This window comes from Salmo trutta, chromosome 1, assembly GCF_901001165.1.
Source record: "Salmo trutta chromosome 1, fSalTru1.1, whole genome shotgun sequence".
Classification (NCBI taxonomy): Eukaryota; Metazoa; Chordata; class Actinopteri; order Salmoniformes; family Salmonidae; genus Salmo; species Salmo trutta.
In genome coordinates, this window is record NC_042957.1 from 46472866 (window position 1) to 46493809 (window position 20944).

General features: G+C 41.4%; 2 protein-coding genes and 1 non-coding gene across 16 annotated transcripts in view; 1 reads left to right on the forward strand and 2 right to left on the reverse strand.

Annotated features, from left to right (window-relative positions):
- Positions 1-1262: 1262 nt before the first annotated feature.
- Positions 1263-1334, reverse strand: trnac-gca (transfer RNA cysteine (anticodon GCA)). Its single transcript has one exon. It is a non-coding gene; the product is annotated as a tRNA-Cys (tRNA).
- Positions 1335-10629: 9295 nt separating this feature from the next.
- On the forward strand, positions 10630-20265 carry LOC115197377 (transmembrane protein 98-like). 2 transcript variants are annotated; one of them, XM_029758822.1, is made up of 8 exons: positions 10631-10812; positions 15986-16228; positions 16522-16593; positions 16843-16974; positions 17216-17249; positions 17340-17455; positions 17553-17612; positions 17874-20265. In XM_029758822.1, exons 2-8 carry the CDS (start codon positions 16098-16100, stop codon positions 18073-18075), a joined length of 747 nt encoding a protein of 248 aa, XP_029614682.1. In that variant the 5' UTR covers positions 10631-10812; positions 15986-16097; the 3' UTR covers positions 18076-20265. The 2 variants fall into 2 exon arrangements, with proteins under 2 accessions (XP_029614692.1, XP_029614682.1); XM_029758832.1 differs by lacking the exon at positions 16522-16593 and having other exon boundaries at positions 10630-10812.
- The window catches only part of LOC115197316 (supervillin), a 29577-nt gene continuing 28727 nt past the window's right edge, over positions 20095-20944 (reverse strand). For all 13 annotated transcript variants that reach the window (XM_029758791.1, XM_029758757.1, XM_029758762.1 and 10 more), the window contains one exon: positions 20095-20742. In XM_029758791.1, coding sequence (XP_029614651.1) covers positions 20656-20742 — 87 coding nt within the window. In that variant the 3' untranslated portion in view covers positions 20095-20655. The remainder of the gene's footprint in view (positions 20743-20944) is intronic.

The following is a 20944-nucleotide window of genomic DNA, read 5'->3' on the forward strand; positions in this document are numbered from 1 at the left end:
CGATGTTATGAATTCTGTCACTGTACATTTCAAAAGTGCTGAACAAATAGTTATATTGATGATGTCCGTCCCAGCTTGCTCATTTATGACTTAATCAAAATTACGGAGTGCCTCTTATCCACTCGTCGTTCCCTTATGCCATAGTTTGTACATCTCAATTGTAAGTAGAAACCACATTTGTTTAAGCAAGTCAGCCATATCAGCTATGTTTCTTAAAAAGGCAGTAAATGAGACTGAATTAACTGTTTCGCTGCCAGGTGTACCAGTGGTAAGGATTCACTCCATGTTGCTGAAAAGAAAGCTCTGCTGTTGGGACAGCTTTATGTAGGCCCTACAGTTTGTGGGCACCGTTTGTCACCATTAGTGCAATTAATGTATTGTTTAATGTTGTGTTGTGTAGTGTAATGGCTTTGCTGGCATGCATAAACATTGATTGATTTATCAAGATGAGTCCCCAGGCTTGTCTCAAAGCAGCGCAAAACTGTGTGAAACTAGTTGACCACTAGCGGGTAGGCTATTGCCTCAAATGTATTATTGCTTCAAATGTATTATAACCATTGGATGATTTTGGGAGTTTCTGTAAGCAACAATTTGATGCCTTCAATTGCATTAGCCTACTTTATTCCACTATTTTCGTCATTCAGTGATATTTATTCCCACAGTAATTCTTTATGGATCCATCCTGTAGTTAAGAAAACAGCGCATATGGTGGGCTATGTGAAGAGATGAGTGAAGTGGCATGCCTCGCTGCTGAGCGTAGTGCACATAGATATAAAGCAGTGTTCCATGTATATGGTAGTGCGTTCCAATGCCGCCTCAGCATTACGGTTACATTTCAAACTAAGCCGTATGCAGAACTTCACCGCAATCATGACTAGGTCGATTGGCGGGAAATAAAAGTAGAGGCTTTGTCGCCGGCAATACCTTTCACATATAAAGAAAAGTCTGCAAAAACATGACGGGTTGCTAAAGTTGGCGCAAAAACATATTGGTTTGAAAGGTGTATTGGAAGGCAGAAGCCATCGCTCCTGCAGATGGAAAGGAAGAGGAGGGAGGGATCCCTGACACATGAGGACCCAGATGGAGAGGGAGAGCAATCATCTGTCAAACATCTCAGGTCTCACAGATGCTGTTCATTGGCTTACTGAAATCGCAGCGTCATCTCATCTAATAAGTGATTAGAGACAGAGAAAACATCAAATTGCATGAGGGAAGCAATTATATTGTGGCATTTGACTTATACAGAAATGAGAGAGAAAATGAGGGGGCACCCGGATTTGAACCAGGGACCTATTGATCTGCAGTCAATTACTCTACCACTGAGCTATACCCCCTGTTGCACAAGAGTGGTTTTATGATTGCCTTTATGGTTTTAGGCCAGGGCCATGTGATTACTGCTACCAGACTGGGGAACCGCCCATTTGAGTATTGGTTATTGTGTGTGTGTGTGTGTGTGTGTGTGTGTGTGTGTGTGCGTGCGTGCGTGCGTGCGTGTGAACAGCGCCAGAGGTCAGAGAGCCACGCAACATCACACTGTAGTATGGGCCATGCACTGCTCTACTGAGCAAACAATAGAAAACAAAGGAAGCGGGGTGGTGGTCACATACAAACTGGCACTCTGATACAGTCACACAAAACACATCTTTCCATCAGGCATTCTGAATACGAACCGTTGAATCCTAACAATAACAGACACACACACACAGAGACCCTGCATTGTGCCCACTGAAAACTCAATGATTAGAGTCAGTGTCAGGGCACTGTTTGGGTTCCCAGGCTCCCAGTTTATAGTGTCTCGAGACTTTTCCCGGTTAGTCTCCAATGTTGGTTTTTAATCTAGAAGACATCTTGTCAATTGGTGTTATATTGTGGAGTGCCACTTCAATAAACTTTTCTAAACACTATGTTTCTGGTTTTTTTATAAAGTCAACTGAGCAGTATCCAATGTCTTCTTTGTGTTTTACTCTGTATTTATTTTGTACATACTCTCTGCCAAGAAGCTGATTCTCAACAGTCCTGTATTTACAGAGTAGCGAGACAAAGCTCTGACTAAAAGCTGAATTGGTCTGATTTTCAAGGATGCTACGTGTGTCCTCTACTCTACTCATCCCCATCGGCTCTGTGTCAGTGTCGAGGAAAACTTGCCCTGCGATTCCCACTCAGCCGCTTATGGAACGTAAAGCCATGTGAGCCGGGAGGAGCTGTAGGGATTGAAAAAGCCAGAGGGCACAGCTAGAGAAGTTCACACAAAATTCTCTTTTTCTCTTTTAATTCTAGCAGAACGGAGAAAGCGCTGGTCTGAGAGCCAAAGTCAAGTGACTTCGAGGGTCATTTTTCACAGAAAATGGGTTTTCTATAGATTTGACAAGCCAGAGAGACACATAAATGGTGCAAACACAACTGGAAGCACATACACAGACCAGACCATCATCAAAGGAAAAATGATGCTCTGTTGTTCTTTTTCCATCCCTTTCTTTTTCCTCTCTCTCTCAAACACACATTTGAATTCTGATGCGTCTCCATAAAGCTAGGTCCAGAACCTCATTAGCTCTTGACCCCTGGGAGTAGCAGAGTAACAACGAGTAGGCCTTATTCTTCTCATCAACTCGGTAATCATCATCATCATCTGCTCTTCACAAGTCCTTTCACTCACAGCACCACACAGTCATATTACCTTACATCAAGACAAGACTCCCTCTTCTGTCCATTGCCATGTCAATGGACCAACAGATTCCAATGGGCAGAATTCTCATGGACCATTAGGTGCTTGTTATGGGCAGGGGACTCAGATGGCGTTGTCATGGTATCTCGGTGTTGCCCACCATTTGTGGGTGTTGCCCACCATTTGTGATTATGTTTCAAAACTGCAATTGATGAATTATTAGAGTGCTTTTGTGGTACCACACCATCTGTTGAACCCCCCCCCCCCCCACCCATACACAGGTTTTGTGTCCCAATGCAGGCAGACGCCGAGGACTACATATGCCGGGAAAAGGACAATGGAGATATTCTCAGCAGCAATTAGAGCCTGACCGATATTTCAGTTCACCAGTATTATCGGCCGACGTTGGCCTTTGAACGCCATATCGGTATCGGCCGATAACTCCACCGATAACCGATATTCAATAAATAGGATGAAAAAAGTGAATCTCATGCTGATCTGAACACTTGAGGGCATTCTCATGATGTGTCATTATTGTCACAATGTACGAAATCAACATTTGAAGCATAGTTATTGGACAATTGCTCTTTTGGATGACAATTTATGAAAATTCAGTGTGGTAAAATGACACCTTAATTTCCCTGCTGTAAAACAATACATTAGCAGATATATCTGTATTGGTAAGTTTTGCCCCCCAAAAATATTGTAATTGGTATCGGACCTCAAAAAACATATCTGTCAGGCTTTAGCAGCAATGGCTGCTTTTCTAAGAACTGAAGGAAGTCTAACTCAACGAGACTTAGCATAACTGTGACTAATCAATATCAAAATGTCTAAATAGTGTGTGATGGAGGCAAACCACGATGAAGCAATCTAACAAACAGCGCCCAGCATCCATTTCACACTGAGCCTAGTCCTGTCCCCCAATCTAACAAACAGCGCCCAGCATCCATTTCACACTGAGCCTAGTCCTGTCCCCTGATGTGGGTCTGGCTTGTGTGACGCAGAGAGAGAGGAGATCCTGGTCAAAAGTAGTGCACTAGAGCCTCCCGAGTGGTGCAGCGGTCTAAGGCACTGCATCGCAGTGCTTGAGGCATCACTACAGACCCAGGCTGAGTCACAGCTGGCCATGACTGGGAGACCCATGAGGTGGCACACAATTTAGCCAGTGTCGTCTGGGTTAGGGGAGGGGTTGCAGGCCGGGATTTCCTTGTCCCATTGCGCGCTAGTAAGCGCAAAGCCTGTAGGGTGACTTAGGTCACCAGCTGGATGGTGTTTCCTCTGACACATTGGTGTGGCTGGCTTCTGGGTTAAGCGAGCAGTGCAGCTTGGCAAGGTCATGTTTCGGAGGACGCATGGCTCTTGACCTTCTCCTCTCCCGAGTCCATAGGGGAGACTGTAACTACCAATTGGGGAGAAAAAGGGGTAAAAGTACAAAAAAAACATTACAGTGCCACCAGTAAAAAGCAATGCCCTGTTCTGCAGCTGCCCTAAAGGGTTGGCATATCAAAAGCCCAGACAACAAGACCATACCTGGCCATTTCTACTGCATCCTCTAGTCTCCAACAGAGCTAGCTACCAGAGAGAGATAAGTTGCACTACTCTCAACTTCCTCCATGGTCACACCCTCAGCCTGATATTAGCTAGATATGCAGCTCTAAGTCACACTGCGCAGAAAAGCTAGCCAGGCAGTGTTAATGACAGCAAAAATATCAATTACACAACAGTCAGAGCCAGGCTCTCTCTCAACTAAATTCAAGGGGCTTTATTGGCATGGGAAGCATACAGTTGAAGTTGGAAGTTTACATACACTTTAGCCAAATACATTTCAACTTTTCATTATTCCTGACATTTAATCCTAGTAAAAAATTCCCTGTCTTAGGTCAGTTAGGATCATCACTTTATTTTAAGGATGTGAAATGTCACAATAATAGTAGAGAGAATGATTTATTTCAGCTGTTATTTTTTTCATCACATTCCCAGTGGGTAGAAGTTTACATACACTCAATTAGTATTTGGTAGCATTGCCTTTAAATTGTTTAACTTGGGTCAAACGTTTCCGGTAGCCTTCCACAAGCTTCCCACAATAAGTTGGGTGAATTTTGGCCCATTCCTCCTGACAGAGCTGGTGTAACTGAGTCAGGTTTATAGGCCTTCTTGCTCGCACACACATTTTTATTTCTGCCCACATATTTTCTATAGGATTGAGGTCAGGGCATTGTGATGGCCACTCCAATACCTTGACTTTGTTGTCCTTAAGCCATTTTGCCACAACTTTGGAAGTATGCTTGGGGTCATTGTCCATTTCGAAGACCCATTTGCGACCAAGCTTTAACTTCCTGACTGATGTCATGAGGTGTTGCTTCAATATATGCGCATCATTTTCCTGCCTCATGATGCCATCTATTTTGTGAAGTGCACCAGTCCCTCCTGCAACAAAGCACCCCCAAAACATGATGCTGCCAATCCCGTGCTTCACGGTTGGGATAGTGTTCTTCGGCTTGCAAGCCTCCCCATTTTTCCTCCAAACATAACGATGGTCATTATGGCCAAACAGTTCTATTTTTGTTTCATCAGACCAGAGGACATTTCTCCAAAAAGTACGATCTTTGTCCCCATGTGCAATTGCAAACCGTAGTCTGGCTTTTTTATGGCGGTTTTGGAGCAGTGGCTTCTTCCTTGCTGAGCGGCCTTTCAGGTTATGTCAATATAGGACTCATTTTACTGTGGATATAAATACTTTTGTACCTGTTTCCTCCAGCATCTTCACAAGGTCCTTTGCTGTTGTTCTGGGATTGATTTGCACTTTTCGCACCAAAGTACGTACATCTCTAGGAGAGAGAACGTGTCTCCTTCCTGAGCGGTATGACGGCTGCGTGGTCCCATGGTGTTTATACTTGCGTACTATTGTTTGTACAGATGAACACGGTACCTTCAGGCGTTTGGAAATTGCTCCCAAGGATGAACTAGGTCTTTTAGGTCTTGGCCGATTTCTTTTGATTTTCCCATGATGTCAAGCAAAGAGGCACTGAGTTTGAAGGTACGCCTTAAAATACATCCACAGGTACACCTTCAATTGACTCAAATGAGGTCAATTAGCCTATCAGAAGCTTCTAAAGTCATGACTTCATTTTCTGGAATTTTCCAAACTGTTTAAAGGCACAGTCAACTTAGTGTATGTAATCTTCTGACCCACTGGAATTGTGATACAGTGAATTATAAGTGAAATAATCTGTCTGTAAACAACTGTTGGAAAGATTACTTGTGTCATGCACACAGTAGATGTACTAACCGACTTACCAAAACTATTGTTTGTTAACAAGAAATTTGTGGAGTGGTTGAAAAACAACTTTTAATGACTCCAACTTCCGACTTCAACTGTATGTTTACATTTCCAAAGCAAGTGAAATGGATAAGAAACAAAAGTGAAATAAACAATAACAAATTAACAGTAAACACTACACTCACAAAAGTTCCAAAAGAATAGACATTTCAAATGTCATATTATGTCTATATACAGTGTTGTAACGATCTTTCTCTCTCTCTCTCAATTTCAATTAAATCCTCTCCTGCTCTCTCTCCCTCTCTCTTCCTCTCCCCCCTCTCTTTTTCTTTCTCTCCCCCTCTGACTGTTATCAGGAGATTGGATCTGCTGTTATGTTCACACAGCAGCTGCTGACTGACTACTTCTGCTATATTCACGACTACTGCTGCACAGCTCTCTGGCTGGGGATGCTATTAACACTACAGACTCTGAGGTGAGAGGTGGTCAATCTCAAAGCCTGCCCAGAGTAATACTGAACATGGGGTGATAAAGGGGAAACTTACTCTCTGGTTAGCAGAACTGTACAGGGAGGATACACCTGTATGTAGTCTCTCATGACTCTCATTTTGAAATGTTGAAATCGAGTAGCTGGCCAACAGCACAGGAGTTCTGGGTGCCGAGATGAACCTGTATGTTACTGTTTTGAGTGTACAGTGCAGATATGCGGAGATGACTGAATGTATATGGTGAGGTTATGGGCTGTGTCCTGAGATGGATGTGTGTATTGTGGAGTGAATCATAAGATTTATATTCCCTACTACCAACTACACCCATCATTCTGCTGGGCGATTCCACACCAGCGGAAAATATTCTGGGTATCTCAGATTGCTGTCACGTCCTGACCATAGAGAGCTCGTATTTTTCTATGGTAGAGTAGGTCAGGGCGTGACTGGGGGGGGTTTGTCTAGTTTATTTATTTCTATGTTTGGTTTTATTTTCTTTTTTCTATGTTGGAGTTTTTGTCAAGTTTAAATGTTCTATGTTGTGTTCTAGGTTATTTTTCTATGTTGGTGTTTTTGTCTAGTTTACATTTTCTATGTTGTGTTCTAGGTTCTTTTTTCTAGGTTGGGGTTTTCGTCTATTTAAAATGTTCTATGTTGTTTTCTAGGTTCTTTTTTCTATGTTGGGTTTTTGTCTAGTTTACATTTTCTATGTTGTGTTCTAAGTTATTTTTCTAGGTTGGGGTTTTCGTATGATTCCCAATTAGAGGCAGCTGGTCATCGTTGTCTCTAATTGGGGATCATATTTAAGTTGTTGTTTTTCCCACTAGTGTTTGTGGGAGATTATTTTGAGTTTATTACGGTTTGTTGTTTTTGTTTATAGTTTATTGTCTGTCATGCATAGTTTCACATAGAAATAAAGATGTGGAACGATACGCATGCTGCGCCGTGGTCTCTTTCATATGACAGCCGTGACAATTGTTTTGGTAATTCTCAAATAGGAACTTCATTTTTTCACAAACATGTTTTAGAAAATCATGATGAAAGTGGCCATTTTAGGCCCTTTTAAGACCTACACATGCCTCCTGTAAGACCCTATGATTAGTGAACTGTACATAATACAGACAACTTGGTGTCATTATACTCCTTATAGTGTGCTATAAAATATGGAGTACGTCTAGATTCTAAAATATGTAATAATAATATTAATGTTCACATTAATTTATTCAACATGAAAAATATATCTAAAACAATGCTTTTTTTATTTTGCTTTTTTTTACATATTGTTTGGAACAATAATACTCTTCAAACACATCATCTTTCAAGTGTGAGCTCTCTGGTACTTTTAATGATATGACCCATTACATAGATTTTATACAAAAATATACATTTTCTATAAATTTACATTATAAGTCATTAACCAATCACAGCCCTCCTTTAGGATTGCACATTCAGCAAACACAAGCAGAGAGAGTTCCCTTTAAATCCATTTTCCCATTCCCTGTGTTAGTGGTGTTCATAAAATGTATCATAACTTCAGAATTAACAGAGAGCCCACTCTGGAAATGTGATGTACTGTCTTAAAATGAACAAAATCAAAAAAGGATAGTTATTAGATATTTATTTATATTAATATGTTTAATGTTGAATAATTTAATGTGAACATTTGTATTTCCGAATCTAGACGTACTCCATATGTTAGAGCACACTATAAGGAGTATAACGACACCAAGATGATGTCTGTATCATGTACAGTTCACTGATCATAGGATTTTACAAGAGGCATGTATAGGTCTATAAAGAGCATAAAATGGCCACTTTCATCATGATTTTCTGAAAAATTGTGATACGAATGTAAAAAGCATTTCAAACATGATTTCTCCCAATTAAGTTTTTATGTGATAATTGCCAGAACATTCTGAGATACCCAAAATATATTCCGCTCCTGCTGGCATGGAATCACCCTGTTCTTGTTACAGATATGAATCCTAACACACAACTATGTTACATTCCTGCTGAAAATACAAGGTTCTTCTATTGAACTAGTGTACCAAAACATCCTTTTGTGCCAGGGTTATTCAAACTCAAACTACATATGATATGCTGGAATTGTAGTGTTCGCTTGCCTGCACACTCCTGCACTAGCTGCCACTCCACCAGAACACATTATTCTGATGGGAACAGTGGAGTAAACACTCTAACCAACCATAGTGTCTCTGCAAAGAGCACCTTACTTTATTGCAGGACACAGTCATAACAGTGTTACCTATTATTATTTTCATCACTGCTATCTGGTGTACTGGATACTATCATTACACACTTGAGTAGGAGTAGCACAGCAGCATTAGCAGAGAGACAACAAACAAAAGCAACCCATAGAGATCTATCTATCACAAGGGGCTATGTGTCTCCAATCCTCAGTGCCTATTCTGTGGGGTCGTAGCAAGGTTATAATATATAAATATAGCCAGACGGTTTTATCCAAAGCAAGTTACAGTCATGTGTGCATACTGTACATTTCACGTAAGGGTGGTCCCGGGAATCGAATCTACTATCCTGGCATTGCAAGAACCATGCTCTAACACAGGGTTCCCCAACTGGCGGCCCACAGGCAAGTGATTTTATGTGGCCTGTCCAAGTTTTATGAAGAAAAAAAAAGAAAAGTTTTATTTGTATTGTTTTATTGTTGTACATAAAACACCAGCAAATCAGATCCAAGTATTCCCACGCATTATAGAGAGATATATGTGATCATATACAAACGTAAGCAAGGTTTGAAATGATGCCACTCCCCACCATATTTTAGTCAAATATTATATCTGTTTGGGCTTCTTGCGGTCAATTTGCAGTCTACAAATTATTTGTAATTATGTTCCGGCCCACTGACCATCCACTCAAGAAAAAATCAGCCCGTGGCTGAATCTAGTTGATGATCCCTATTCATTACACTATCTTTCTTGTCTCAATGGACTTTGGGTGTAGCCACAGGAAGTCATTTGGGCCTGGGTATGCTGTGCATTTTTCCTCCATCGAGGCGGGGATTCATCTTTTTGCCCTAGTTGGTGCTGCAGACGATACATCATCCACTAATACAGGACTATTAAAGGCCCAGTGCACTACTAAATATAACTTAAAAAATATATATATATTACAATTTTTCAGGAGGTGATGCAGCACCCTCAGCACCCCTACTTCCTGCAGCTATGCCAACTTGATACCTGAAGGCAAGGGTTTGAAGGAGTCTTCAACCATTGAGCCTATGGCTTGTATGTATTTGATTTCATAACTGATTCAGGGAGTGTGTAACCCTAGCCATAATGTTATTACTACATTGACTGACATGCTCCCCTCCATTTAGCTTCTTTTTTTATTTTACAAAAAGCTTACCTTCATCCAAAAGATGTAGCCCTCCGAGATCTGATGGACGGGCACGCCATCTAGCGGGTTTTTGAAGATCTGCTAAATGTTGAATTTTAAATCAATAGCCTATATCGGAAATGGTAAAAAAAAAACGTATGCATTCTAGAGTTAACAAAAATGTAACCAAATAAAGGAATGATATGATAATAATACTAGATCTATCTGCTGCTAATAGGCTGCATAGCGTATTAATTGGTGTTACAAGTGAGTCCTAGTCCTGAAGGCCTTATTGTCAGAGCTACGTCAATAACGTCAAAAAGGTAGTAGGCTAACAATAAACTATAACCCTAATTATTTATCACCTCTGAAGGGCCCGTGGGTTCGATGGGAGTCTGGTTACAATGAAGTTCCATTCTATAGTTTAATCAGAATCCAAGTGAAGTTAGCCTGGCTGACGCAACTCACGTGAGTCTCCACTAAATACATCTGGGAAGGGTAGACTGTTGTCAGAATAAAAGTCCCTAATATCAAGTATCAAGTAGATGACTTGCCGCCTAAAGGTTAATAAATAAATAAAATAAAAGATGTCACATAATAAAGTCTCAGATATAAACTACATACATCTCTGATTATAAACTTTTTTTTTCTTAATACAAAACCGTGGCTACAGGAAGATTTACAGGTGAAATATTGTGTATGTCTATAAACCCTGTATAAATAAACTAGGCCTATTTCATAGCCGGTTACAAACAAAGTATTTCAGCAAGCAGACCATACATTCTTGTGCGCGCGTACCCGTAATCATTTGCTCATGCACGGCACTGTTCATTTGAGTTCACTCTTGCAAAGTTTAGGCGAACTTCCATCACTGCTCACTCACTGGCCGCCTGCTCAGTGCTGAGCCGTTCACGTATGGCCTGTGCGCGTTCCCGGTTTGGAGAAGTCCGTGCCATCTCCACCCGCATAGGGGAAAAGGTGCTTTGTTTCTCAAAGCTATAATTCAAGAAAACTGACTAAATGTATCGGTAAGTATACTATTCTCCATCACATGTATGATAGGTGTGTTTCGTTTTCTTTCCGTATTCAGAATAAGATGATTCAAGTGTGAATTATATTATGTTGGGGGGAATTCATTGAATTCATTGTATCACTCTATGGAATGTGTACTGTTCCTCGAGGAACAATAATGATTTGGGGGATAATTTGGAGTTCGCTGACCTAACAATTCTGCAAATATTGAAAATGCAGTTCTGATACCACAACACAATTGACAAACTGTAACTTTGACTAGTGAACAGAAATATCTATTTATTTATCATTATTTATTTACTCATTTCAAACGTATTATTTCAAAGATTGGAGGTGAGATGAGGCACTGTTGCTTTTTTTGCAGAACATTGTTCCATGAATGATCTGTAGTTGGAAATTCAACTTGATTCAGTTAAATCTTTGTTTTTAAAGAGCTTGGTCTCTCATTGCTGGTATTCCTCAAATGACTGGATGCACCTCTGTATCACTATTCCATCATAAACATTGTTGGTGTAGTGAATTTGGGGGTGTGGGAACTGCATTCTGGGACAGAATGTGGCCCTTTGTGAGGGGGAACAGAGATGTTTACATTAAGCCTACAAAATGTCTCCAGGCTCTAGTATACTGTGTCTCACTACAAAAGAATCAAAGATGGTGACCACGATACAGATGGAGTTGCATTAGGATCAAGTTGAGAAATGCCAGAGCACGCCCCCTGTGACCTAACTAAAGGGGTAAATTGACTAAATCAGTTGGATGATCAGTTTGAGGTTCTAGTGCAGGGATCATCAACTAGATTCAGCCACGGGCCGATTCTTTCTTGAGTGGATGGTCAGGGGACCGGAACATAATTACAAATAATTTGAAGCCTGCAAATTGACCGCAAGAAGCCCAAACAGATATAATATTTGACTAAAATATAAAAATCTCAAACCTTGCTTACATTTGTATACAATCACATATATTCCTTTATTATGCGTGGGAATACTTTGGAACAAATTTCCAAAATAAAAACCACTTGGAGCTGATTTGATGGTTTTTTACAATCTTTTATCTCCAACAATAAAAAATTCAAAAATATAAAGTACCAGTTAAAAGTGTGGGCATACCTACTAATTCAAGGGTTTTTCTTTATTTGTACTATTTCTACATTGTAGAATAATAGTGATTACATCAAACTATGAAATATCACATATGTACTCATGTAGTAAACAAAAAAGTGTTAAACAAATCAAAATATATGTTATATTTAAGATTCTTCAAAGTAGCCAATCCTGCTTTGCACACTCTTGGCATTCTCTCAACTAGCTTCATGGGGTAGTCACCTGGAATACATTTCAATTAACAGGTGTGCCTTGTTAAAAGTGAATTTGTGGAATTTATTTCCTTCTTAATGTGTTTGAGCCAATCAACTGTGCTGTGACAAGGTAGGGGTGGTATAGAGAAGATAGCCCTATTTGGTAAAATACCAAGTCCATATTATGTCAAGAACAGCTCAAATAAGCAAAGACATGAAGCTCAGCCAATCAGGCAAATTTCAAGATCTCTGAAAAATTCTTCAAGTGCAGTTACAAAAACCATCAAGCGCCATGATGAAACTGGCTCTCATGAGGACCGCCACAGGAATGGAAGACCCAGAGTTACCTCTGCTGCAGAGGATAAGTTCATTAGAGTTAACTGCACCTCAGATTGCAGCCCATATAAATGCTTCACAGAGTTCAAGTAACAGACACATCTCAACATCAACTGTTCAGAGGAGACTGCGTGAATCAGGCCTTCATGGCCGAATTGCTGCAAAGAAACCACTACTAAAGGACACCAATAAGAAGAAGAGACTTGCTTGGGCCAAGAAACACGAGCAATGGACATTATACCAGTGGAAATCTGTCCTTCGGTCTGATGAGTCCAAATTTGAGATTTTTGGTTCCAACCGCTGTCTTTGAAAGATGCAGAGTGGGTGAACGAATGATCTCCACATGTGTGGTTCCCACTGTGAAGCATGGAGGAAGAGGTGTGATGGTGTGGGGATGCTTTGCTGGTGACATTGTCTGTGATTTATTTAGAATTCAAGGCACACTTAACCAGCATGGTCACCACAGCATTCTGTAGTGATACGCCATCCCATCTGGTTTGTGGGACTTTTGTTCATTTGTTTTTCAACAGGAAAATGACCCAACACACCTCCAGGCTGTTTAAGTGTTACTTGACCAAGAAGGAGAGTGGTGGAGTGCTGCATCAGATGACCTGGCCTCCACAATCACCTGACCTCAACCCAATTGAGATGGTTTGGAAGGAGTTGGACCGCAGAGTGAAGGAAAAGCAGCCAACAAGTGCTCAGCATATGTGGGAACACCTTCAAGACTGTTGGAAAAGCATTCCAGGTGAAGCTGGTTGAGAGAATGCCAAGTGTGTGTAAAGCTGTCATCAAGGCAAAGGTTGGCTACTTTGAAGAATCTAAAATCTAAAATATGTTTTCTTTAACACTTTTTTGGTTACTACATGATTCCATATGTGTTATTTCACCATTTTGATATCTTCACTATTATTTTACAATGTAGAAAATAGTAAAAATACAGACAAACCTTGAAGAGTAGGTGTATCCAAACTTTTGACTGGTACTGTATATATATTTTTTGGTTCAGAAAACTTGGGGGGCCAAATAAAATCACTGGGCCACCAGTTGGGGAACCCTGTTCTAGTGGTTGTGGTTCCTTTATTTTTGTAATCTTAGGAATTATTCCAGAATATTCTTTGGTCAGATGAGTGAAGGATGTATTAAACCATTTGAAGATTGAAGTACTACAATGTTATGCATTACACACTATAGGCTGGTAGGGCTGGCCAGGTTAATGAATAGTGTTTGTGTAATGAACACGAGGGGAGACAGAGAGCTGGTTTCAAGCGCAGGGAGCAGCAGATGTTTATTGCAAAGGACCACAGGAGGAGGCAGGTAGCTGGGTCCAGGGGCATGCAGAAGGTCATACACAGGGGCTCCAAAAGGGCAACAGTACAGGCAGGGAAAAGGCTAGTAACGTAGTCTGGGAGATCAGGCAATAGGTAGATGACAGGAAATCCGATAGGCTACAGTACAGGCAGGGAACAGGCAAAAAGGTGTCATTAGTGAGGCAGGTAAAAACTATCATACACGGGAGGAGTAAATCATGGGAAACCCAGAGCTCTGAAAGACGTGTGTCACAAAACAAACAATACCTTACAGTGATGGGGTGCAAAGAACTGAACTCAATGGTGTGTGACAATGACATACAGGTGTGTGAACAGGTGATTAGAATTCAGGTGATTGGGCTCTGGAGAGTGAGCTGCGTTCAGGGGATGTAAGTGTTTGAGAGTGTGAGCTGGAAAGTGGGCTGGAAAGTGAGCTGCGTTCATGTCACGCTGGTATAAAGGATTTGGAGACAGGCGCAGGAATACACAATAGGGGTTTTTAATATACCCAAAACAAACACGTTTCCAAAACACTTGGCTGTACCCAAACAAAAGAGCAAGGGTAAACCTTGTTGAACGACACGATACCCGTAATACACAATATATGAAGCATTCAGTATAACAGCTGCACCAACGCATAGGTACTCACACGACCAACGGACATGGGAACAATAACCGACAAAGACAGAGGGCACATATATAACATACTAATCGGGGGAAATGGGAACCAGGTGTGTGTAATCAGACAAGACAGTCCGGGGTTGATGATAATGAAACCCGCTCAGTGAAGCCTAGAAAGCCGGTGACGTAGACCTCCGGAACTGGTGAACAGAGTGAGCATCAGTACCGGGGGGATCCGTGACAGTTCAGGGGATCTACGTGTTTGAGGGTGTGAGTTGGAAACAGATGTTACAGTTTGGCCCAATTGATCTGCCCACAATTACAGAATAAAACAGTCATCTGTCTATCAAATCATCTTTTTGCAATGGAAACGTGTGGAGAAACCAGTCAAAACTCCACCCTGAGCGAGTGCCTCTGAAACCAACAGGCTTTAAAGAGACCATTGGCCTTTGAAGAGAAAAGGAGTCAGAAATGCTTGATTGAAAGAGAGGGGTGAAAGAAGCTGTATGATACGGCCAGTGCGCTGCAAATTAATCTGCTTAAAGAATTACAACATTCCAAATCAGAATCTCATATAATCATCTGGATCAAAATGTTGGTTGGGAATGTTGTAATTCGGTAATTCCGTTGCCCATAGTGACTGCATAAAAGCTGTGTTTCCATGGTGTCTCTCCACTGTATGAGTACCAACTCATTCCAAAGCTATTATGCTATACCAGAAGGAATTTTGTCTTTCTGCTCATGGCCTCTTATAGTAGTAGTGAGACTCACACACACACACTTTGGGCTTCCAGGTAGGGCAAGGCTAGGTTAATGAGTGACTACACTCGGCAGAGGACAGGTACTGTATGTTGTGTAGTCTTGTTTTACACATCCTGTGTGAAAACTACTCACTGTGGTAAGACCATCAGAAGTACATTACTGATTCGCACAACTAGGACCTGAGAACCCCAAAAGGGTAAGAGGGTAGACAACGGATATTGTTTATTTTGAAAGGATATTGTTTCTTTTGCTGTGTGTATATGTGGATCCTGAACAGCTGGTCATAAAGTATGTCAGATACCAAAAACACAACACTCACATAACTCTGATTAAAAGCTCTTGAGAAACTCTGGTTTGGATCTGAAATAGGTTATAAAGCATTCACGTCATTTATCATGGGTTTCATGAGTCAAAAAAGTGTGAAACATGCAATATCATGTTCATATCTTCCTATAATGTATGATTATCTTATTTTATGTTGAGATTCAGATTTTATGATCAACTAACTGTGTTATATTAATGGACAGTATGTACTCTGCTACAGTAAACGAAACAAACACAAAGGGCTTGTCCAGCTTTCTATGAGTTCAGAAAAAGATCTGAGTTTTGTGTGCCTTGGAGGTGTTTCATACTTAGTAGCCAAGTCACAGGGCGTGTTCTCTGTGGTTTGTGACGTAGGCTGTGTCTAACTACGTAGTTGCACATGGTTGAAATGGAAGTTGAAGTATGTAGTCTTCAGATAGCTTCTCAGCTAAAACGTATTTTAAGATGTAACCACATGTCTATAAATCAACTGTCTGTAACCACAAAACTACAAACCACTAATGACCAACTCCTCCACAGATGAGCGATCAGCCATAAACGCCAAGCCCAGACAACAAGAACCCTGGTCTGATCAGAACCCCTTTCACTCCCCCTGTTGCCGACTGCTGACGCCCTGGGACCCATCGTCACCATGGAGACGGTGGTGATCGTGGCCATTGGGGTGCTGGCCACCATCTTCCTGGCCTCCTTCATTGCCCTGGTGGTGGTGTGTCGACACCGCTACTGCCACCCCCACCACCTGCTGCACCACTTCAACTCCAAGTCAGTGCCTAGTATACCTACTAGCTACATACAATACATCTGGGAGGGGAGGGAGGGAACAGTGGCATCTTGGGTCGCCTACTATACCTACTATACCTAGCTAGCTTAATCTGGGATTGGGAGGGAGGGGGCAGTGGCATTTTGGATGGTTATGGGTAGGGCCCTGAGTTTGTCCAGAACAGGAAAACTCTTGGCCCTAGTGATGGGGTATGTGGCCTAGGCTCTATAGTGCATTGGGTGGTGGTAAGGGATCCTGGATATAGCTGATTCAACTGTATCCCACTCTTACCCAGGTCCAATGGACTGACCTGCTGGTTTGAAGCTATAAGTCTATGGATTGAACAGAGCGACTTCACAGCACTAAGGTCAAAACGATACATGAGATTAATACTAAGTCAACATACAGGGGCAAAGTTCTAGAGCCAGTAATATCTCTCTGTCTCACTCTCTTGTTCTCTCGCTCTCCTTCGTGTTCCCCTCTCTCTCATACACACACGCTTCTATTCAGAATACATTCCCTCCCTCTCACACACTTATTCAATACACATTCCCTCCTTTTCACTCTCACACACTCTCTCTCTTCCCTTCATCAGAACTTCTCTGCTTCCCCACAGACCCAATGTTGACCTGATCGGTGCCATGGAAACCCAGAGTGAGCCGTCTGAGCTGGAGCTGGACGACGTGGTCATCACCAACCCTCACATCGAGGCCATCCTGGAGAACGAGGACTGGATCGAGGACGCCTCGTACGTCTGCCATGTGACACTGATATATGCCAGGAGTAGATCAGGCTAGCTGTTGTAGCTATTCGTATATATATATATATATATATATATATATATATATATATATATAGCCTTCCATGGTTACAAGAGTAATAACTTCAACATGATCATAACATCATCAAGTTCAAATAGGTGATACATCTCTGACATGATCATACAAAAATGAACCCTTATTTAAAGCTATTCTCTCTTTCTTTAACAGTGGCTTGGTTTCACATTGTATATCCATCTTGAAGGTAATATCTACGTGCTGTACACCCTCCATGAATACATTGTTTTCATTAGGATCCAGCTCAATGATATTTACACGCTCTCTCCATTGGCAGATCTGCCACACCCTGACTGAAAAGCTGGTTGCCATGACAATGGGCTCAGGCGCTAAGGTGAAAGCCCCAGCCAGCCTCAGTGACATCATCACTGTGGCTAAACGCATCAGTCCGAGGTAACTGTCAGGTTATACAGCACTATCACACAGCCCTTAAATTGTCTGACCGTCCTACGTCCTTCATGACCTCCCATCGTCCTGTGCGTGTCTGTAGGGTGGATGACGTTGTGCGGTCTATGTACCCTCCACTGGACCCCATACTCCTAGATGCCAGGTAGCTAATGAAGTTTTCTTTTGTTAGATAACATCATTTATAATGGTTTGAGGGGACAAAGATAGCTGGGCAAATAGACAATACAGACCATAGATCTGCTGATGGAACTCATAGGATGGTCTGACCTGACCAACAAAGTGACTATAGGTGGGGATGGTACAATATAAGCCATGGTAATCAGACGGACTTGTGCGTCAATGTTTCCCTGTCCAGTCTTGATGGAGAAATTCTACATGCCCTTTGTCTATTTTGTCCCCTCAGGGCCACTGCCCTCCTCCTGTCAGTCAGTCACCTGGTGCTGGTGACCCGCAACGCCTGTCACATGTCTGGCAGCATGGACTGGATCGACCAATCACTGCACGCCGCTGAGGATCACATGGTGGTGCTGCGGGAGGCGGCGCTAGCGTCCGAACCGGAACGGAGTCTACCTGGAATAGACATGCAGAGAGAGCAGGCCATCTAGAACACACAGACACGTACATACACACACACACACACACATTCACATGGCAAGGCACATACACTCCTTCTCTATACATTATACACATCTCGGGCACATTCTCACACATACACAATGCTTGATAAACACACAATAAAAAAACACAACACATTCCCAAAACACACATTCCCACTTTCCCGCTGCTGTTCTGTGCTGATTTACATACAGATGGGTTGCCAGAAAATAGAAAAGAGCTGGTTTTAGAAACTGATAGGTGCCAGATCCTTGTGCTATTTTCCTCTTGATCCTTTCACTTTTACCATGTTTCTGGTTTTATATATAGTTATGTATAACCATAATGCATGTTATGAGTAGGATTTATATAGGTTTTATGTTACACTCTCAGATTCAGATTGTATTGTAAGTACGTGAGAGCTCACTGAGATAGGCTTGTGTGTAGTTGTTGCCATGGACGACTGGTCCCTTGATATTCATTCCTGAGTGTCTTCCATCTCCCAGCGGTGAGCTGTAATCCGCCCCGTTAGCAGTGCACAGTCACATGGAAGCTTCAATTCAGTCAACTAATCCATGTGGGGGAAAACCCTGGACACACAATAGGACCAAAGGCATGGGAAATACATGCACACCTACTCAGAGCAATACACTCTTACTTAGAACAATACACTCTTACTTAGAGCAAAACACTCTTACTTAGAGAAATACTCTTTACTCAGAGAAATACACACTTACTCAGAGCAATACACTCTTACTCAGAACAATACACTCTTACTTAGAGAAATACACTCTTACTCAGAGAAATACACTCTTACTCAGAACATTACACTCTTACTCAGAACAATACACTCTTACTCAGAACATTACACTCTTACTCAGAACAATACACTCTTACTTAGAGAAATACACTCTTACTCAGAGAAATACACTCTTACTCAGAGAAATACACTCTTACTCAGAACAATACACTCTTACTTAGAGAAATACACTCTTACTCAGAGAAATACACTCTTACTCAGAACATTACACTCTTACTCAGAACAATACACTCTTACTCAGAACATTACACTCTTACTCAGAACAATACACTCTTACTTAGAGAAATACACTCTTACTCAGAGAAATACACTCTTACTCAGAGAAATACACTCTTACTCAGAACAATACACTCTTACTTAGAGAAATACACTCTTACTCAAAGCAATACACTCTTACTCAGAGCAAAGAGCAATACACTCTTACTCAGAGCAATACACTCTTACTCAGAGCAATACACTGCTACTTTTTATTTTAGAACCAGGAGTCAAGACAAGCCTCCGTACCAGCTGAAGGTGTTGGATGGCTTTATGCAGATACCTGTTGCGTTTGTTGGGCGGATGAACGATTTAATTGGCTGTTATCGTAAGGCAGGGTCAAATGTGTGTGTATGGGGGAAGGTTTCTTTGTTAGCCGTGTCAAATGAGGTGGAGGTGAATTTGTGTGCCTTGTGCTGACCGGTGGTGCGATGTTATTGGAGTATGGCTAGCAACCTCTCCATGCATGCCTAATACCGTAGCTAGAACTGAAACCCAAGAGCAGTAATCACAGTATAACCCAGCTTTACACACACACACACACACTGTCCAGCCCTAACACAGCTCACAGAGCTGCAAACACTGCACCACACACTGGAGCTTACAGAGCAACTGTAACAGAGCTCACACACTGCTAACCTAAGGAGCAACTGTACACAGTGATACACACACTTACGCAAAGAGACAGCGTCGATACTGTAAATACACACAGAGTTTATAGGCAAAACTATACCGTTAAACACACGGTCAAGCTTAGAGACAAATCAGCCGTTTTTCACGTTGTCTTTCTGAGAAGACACACCTTTTATGCTTTTTTCCTTCTTATATTTCAAGCTCTGAAATTCAGCCTAAGAGAAGACTGCCAGTATAACGGCAGCCTACATCAGATAAGCAGAGCTCTGTGATGGAACGATATTGATTAAGATGAAACATGAAGAAAGTGGCCACTCCTTCATTTTCCTGGTTTCCGTTGTTTATTACAATTGATTGCTTTTGTACGTAAGCACTCCTGTGTTTTCTCCTCCCCACCCACCGTTCATGATGTTTCCTTATCCCTCCTCTCTTTCAACTTTCACTTTATTTCCTTCATTGAGTTGTACAGGTAAATTAAAGTTTCATAGGAAAATGTGTAATGCTGTTTCTTCTTCTTTTTAGTTGACATTTCTGAGGGAATCCATAGTCAGTAAGAAAACCACACACTCATGTAAGCTCTAGGAATAAGAAAATGGATCCAGTTGATTGATTGGGGATAAGGATGGTTGTCCTTCTGTTTGAAGGTATAGGCAGTCCTGTCTCTGCAAGCGAGAGCGATTGGCTGAGAACGAATGAGGCCCTAAAGCACCATACTTAAAGAAGACACACAGATACAACATAAAAACAGCTACTAAGAAAACACGGTATGCAATTGTCATCACCTGACAAGAAAATATAATTCTCTTAAAAATAGAAAATACAACAACAAAAAATCTCAGGATATGTTGACATAAATGGGATCTTTTTGTGTTTGTTTAGGTTTTCAATAGAGTCCTTTGCTTTTTTTCAGGCTGATTTGTTTCCAGTTTGGGAGGGAGTCATACTCATCTCTCTTCATCTCCAAAATAGTCTGAAACATATAAACAAACAAACCTTACTTCAGATACTGGAGAATACTGGAGAAAAGCAAGCATCCACTGGTCTTAGGGATGAACGTTTTGTGAAATATTTACATAGAAACATTTTCAGTCACATTTTCTAAACCATCTGTTTTTGTCATCTCGAGACTACCACAAGAAGACATTTCAATTGGCCATATCAGACCACAGCCA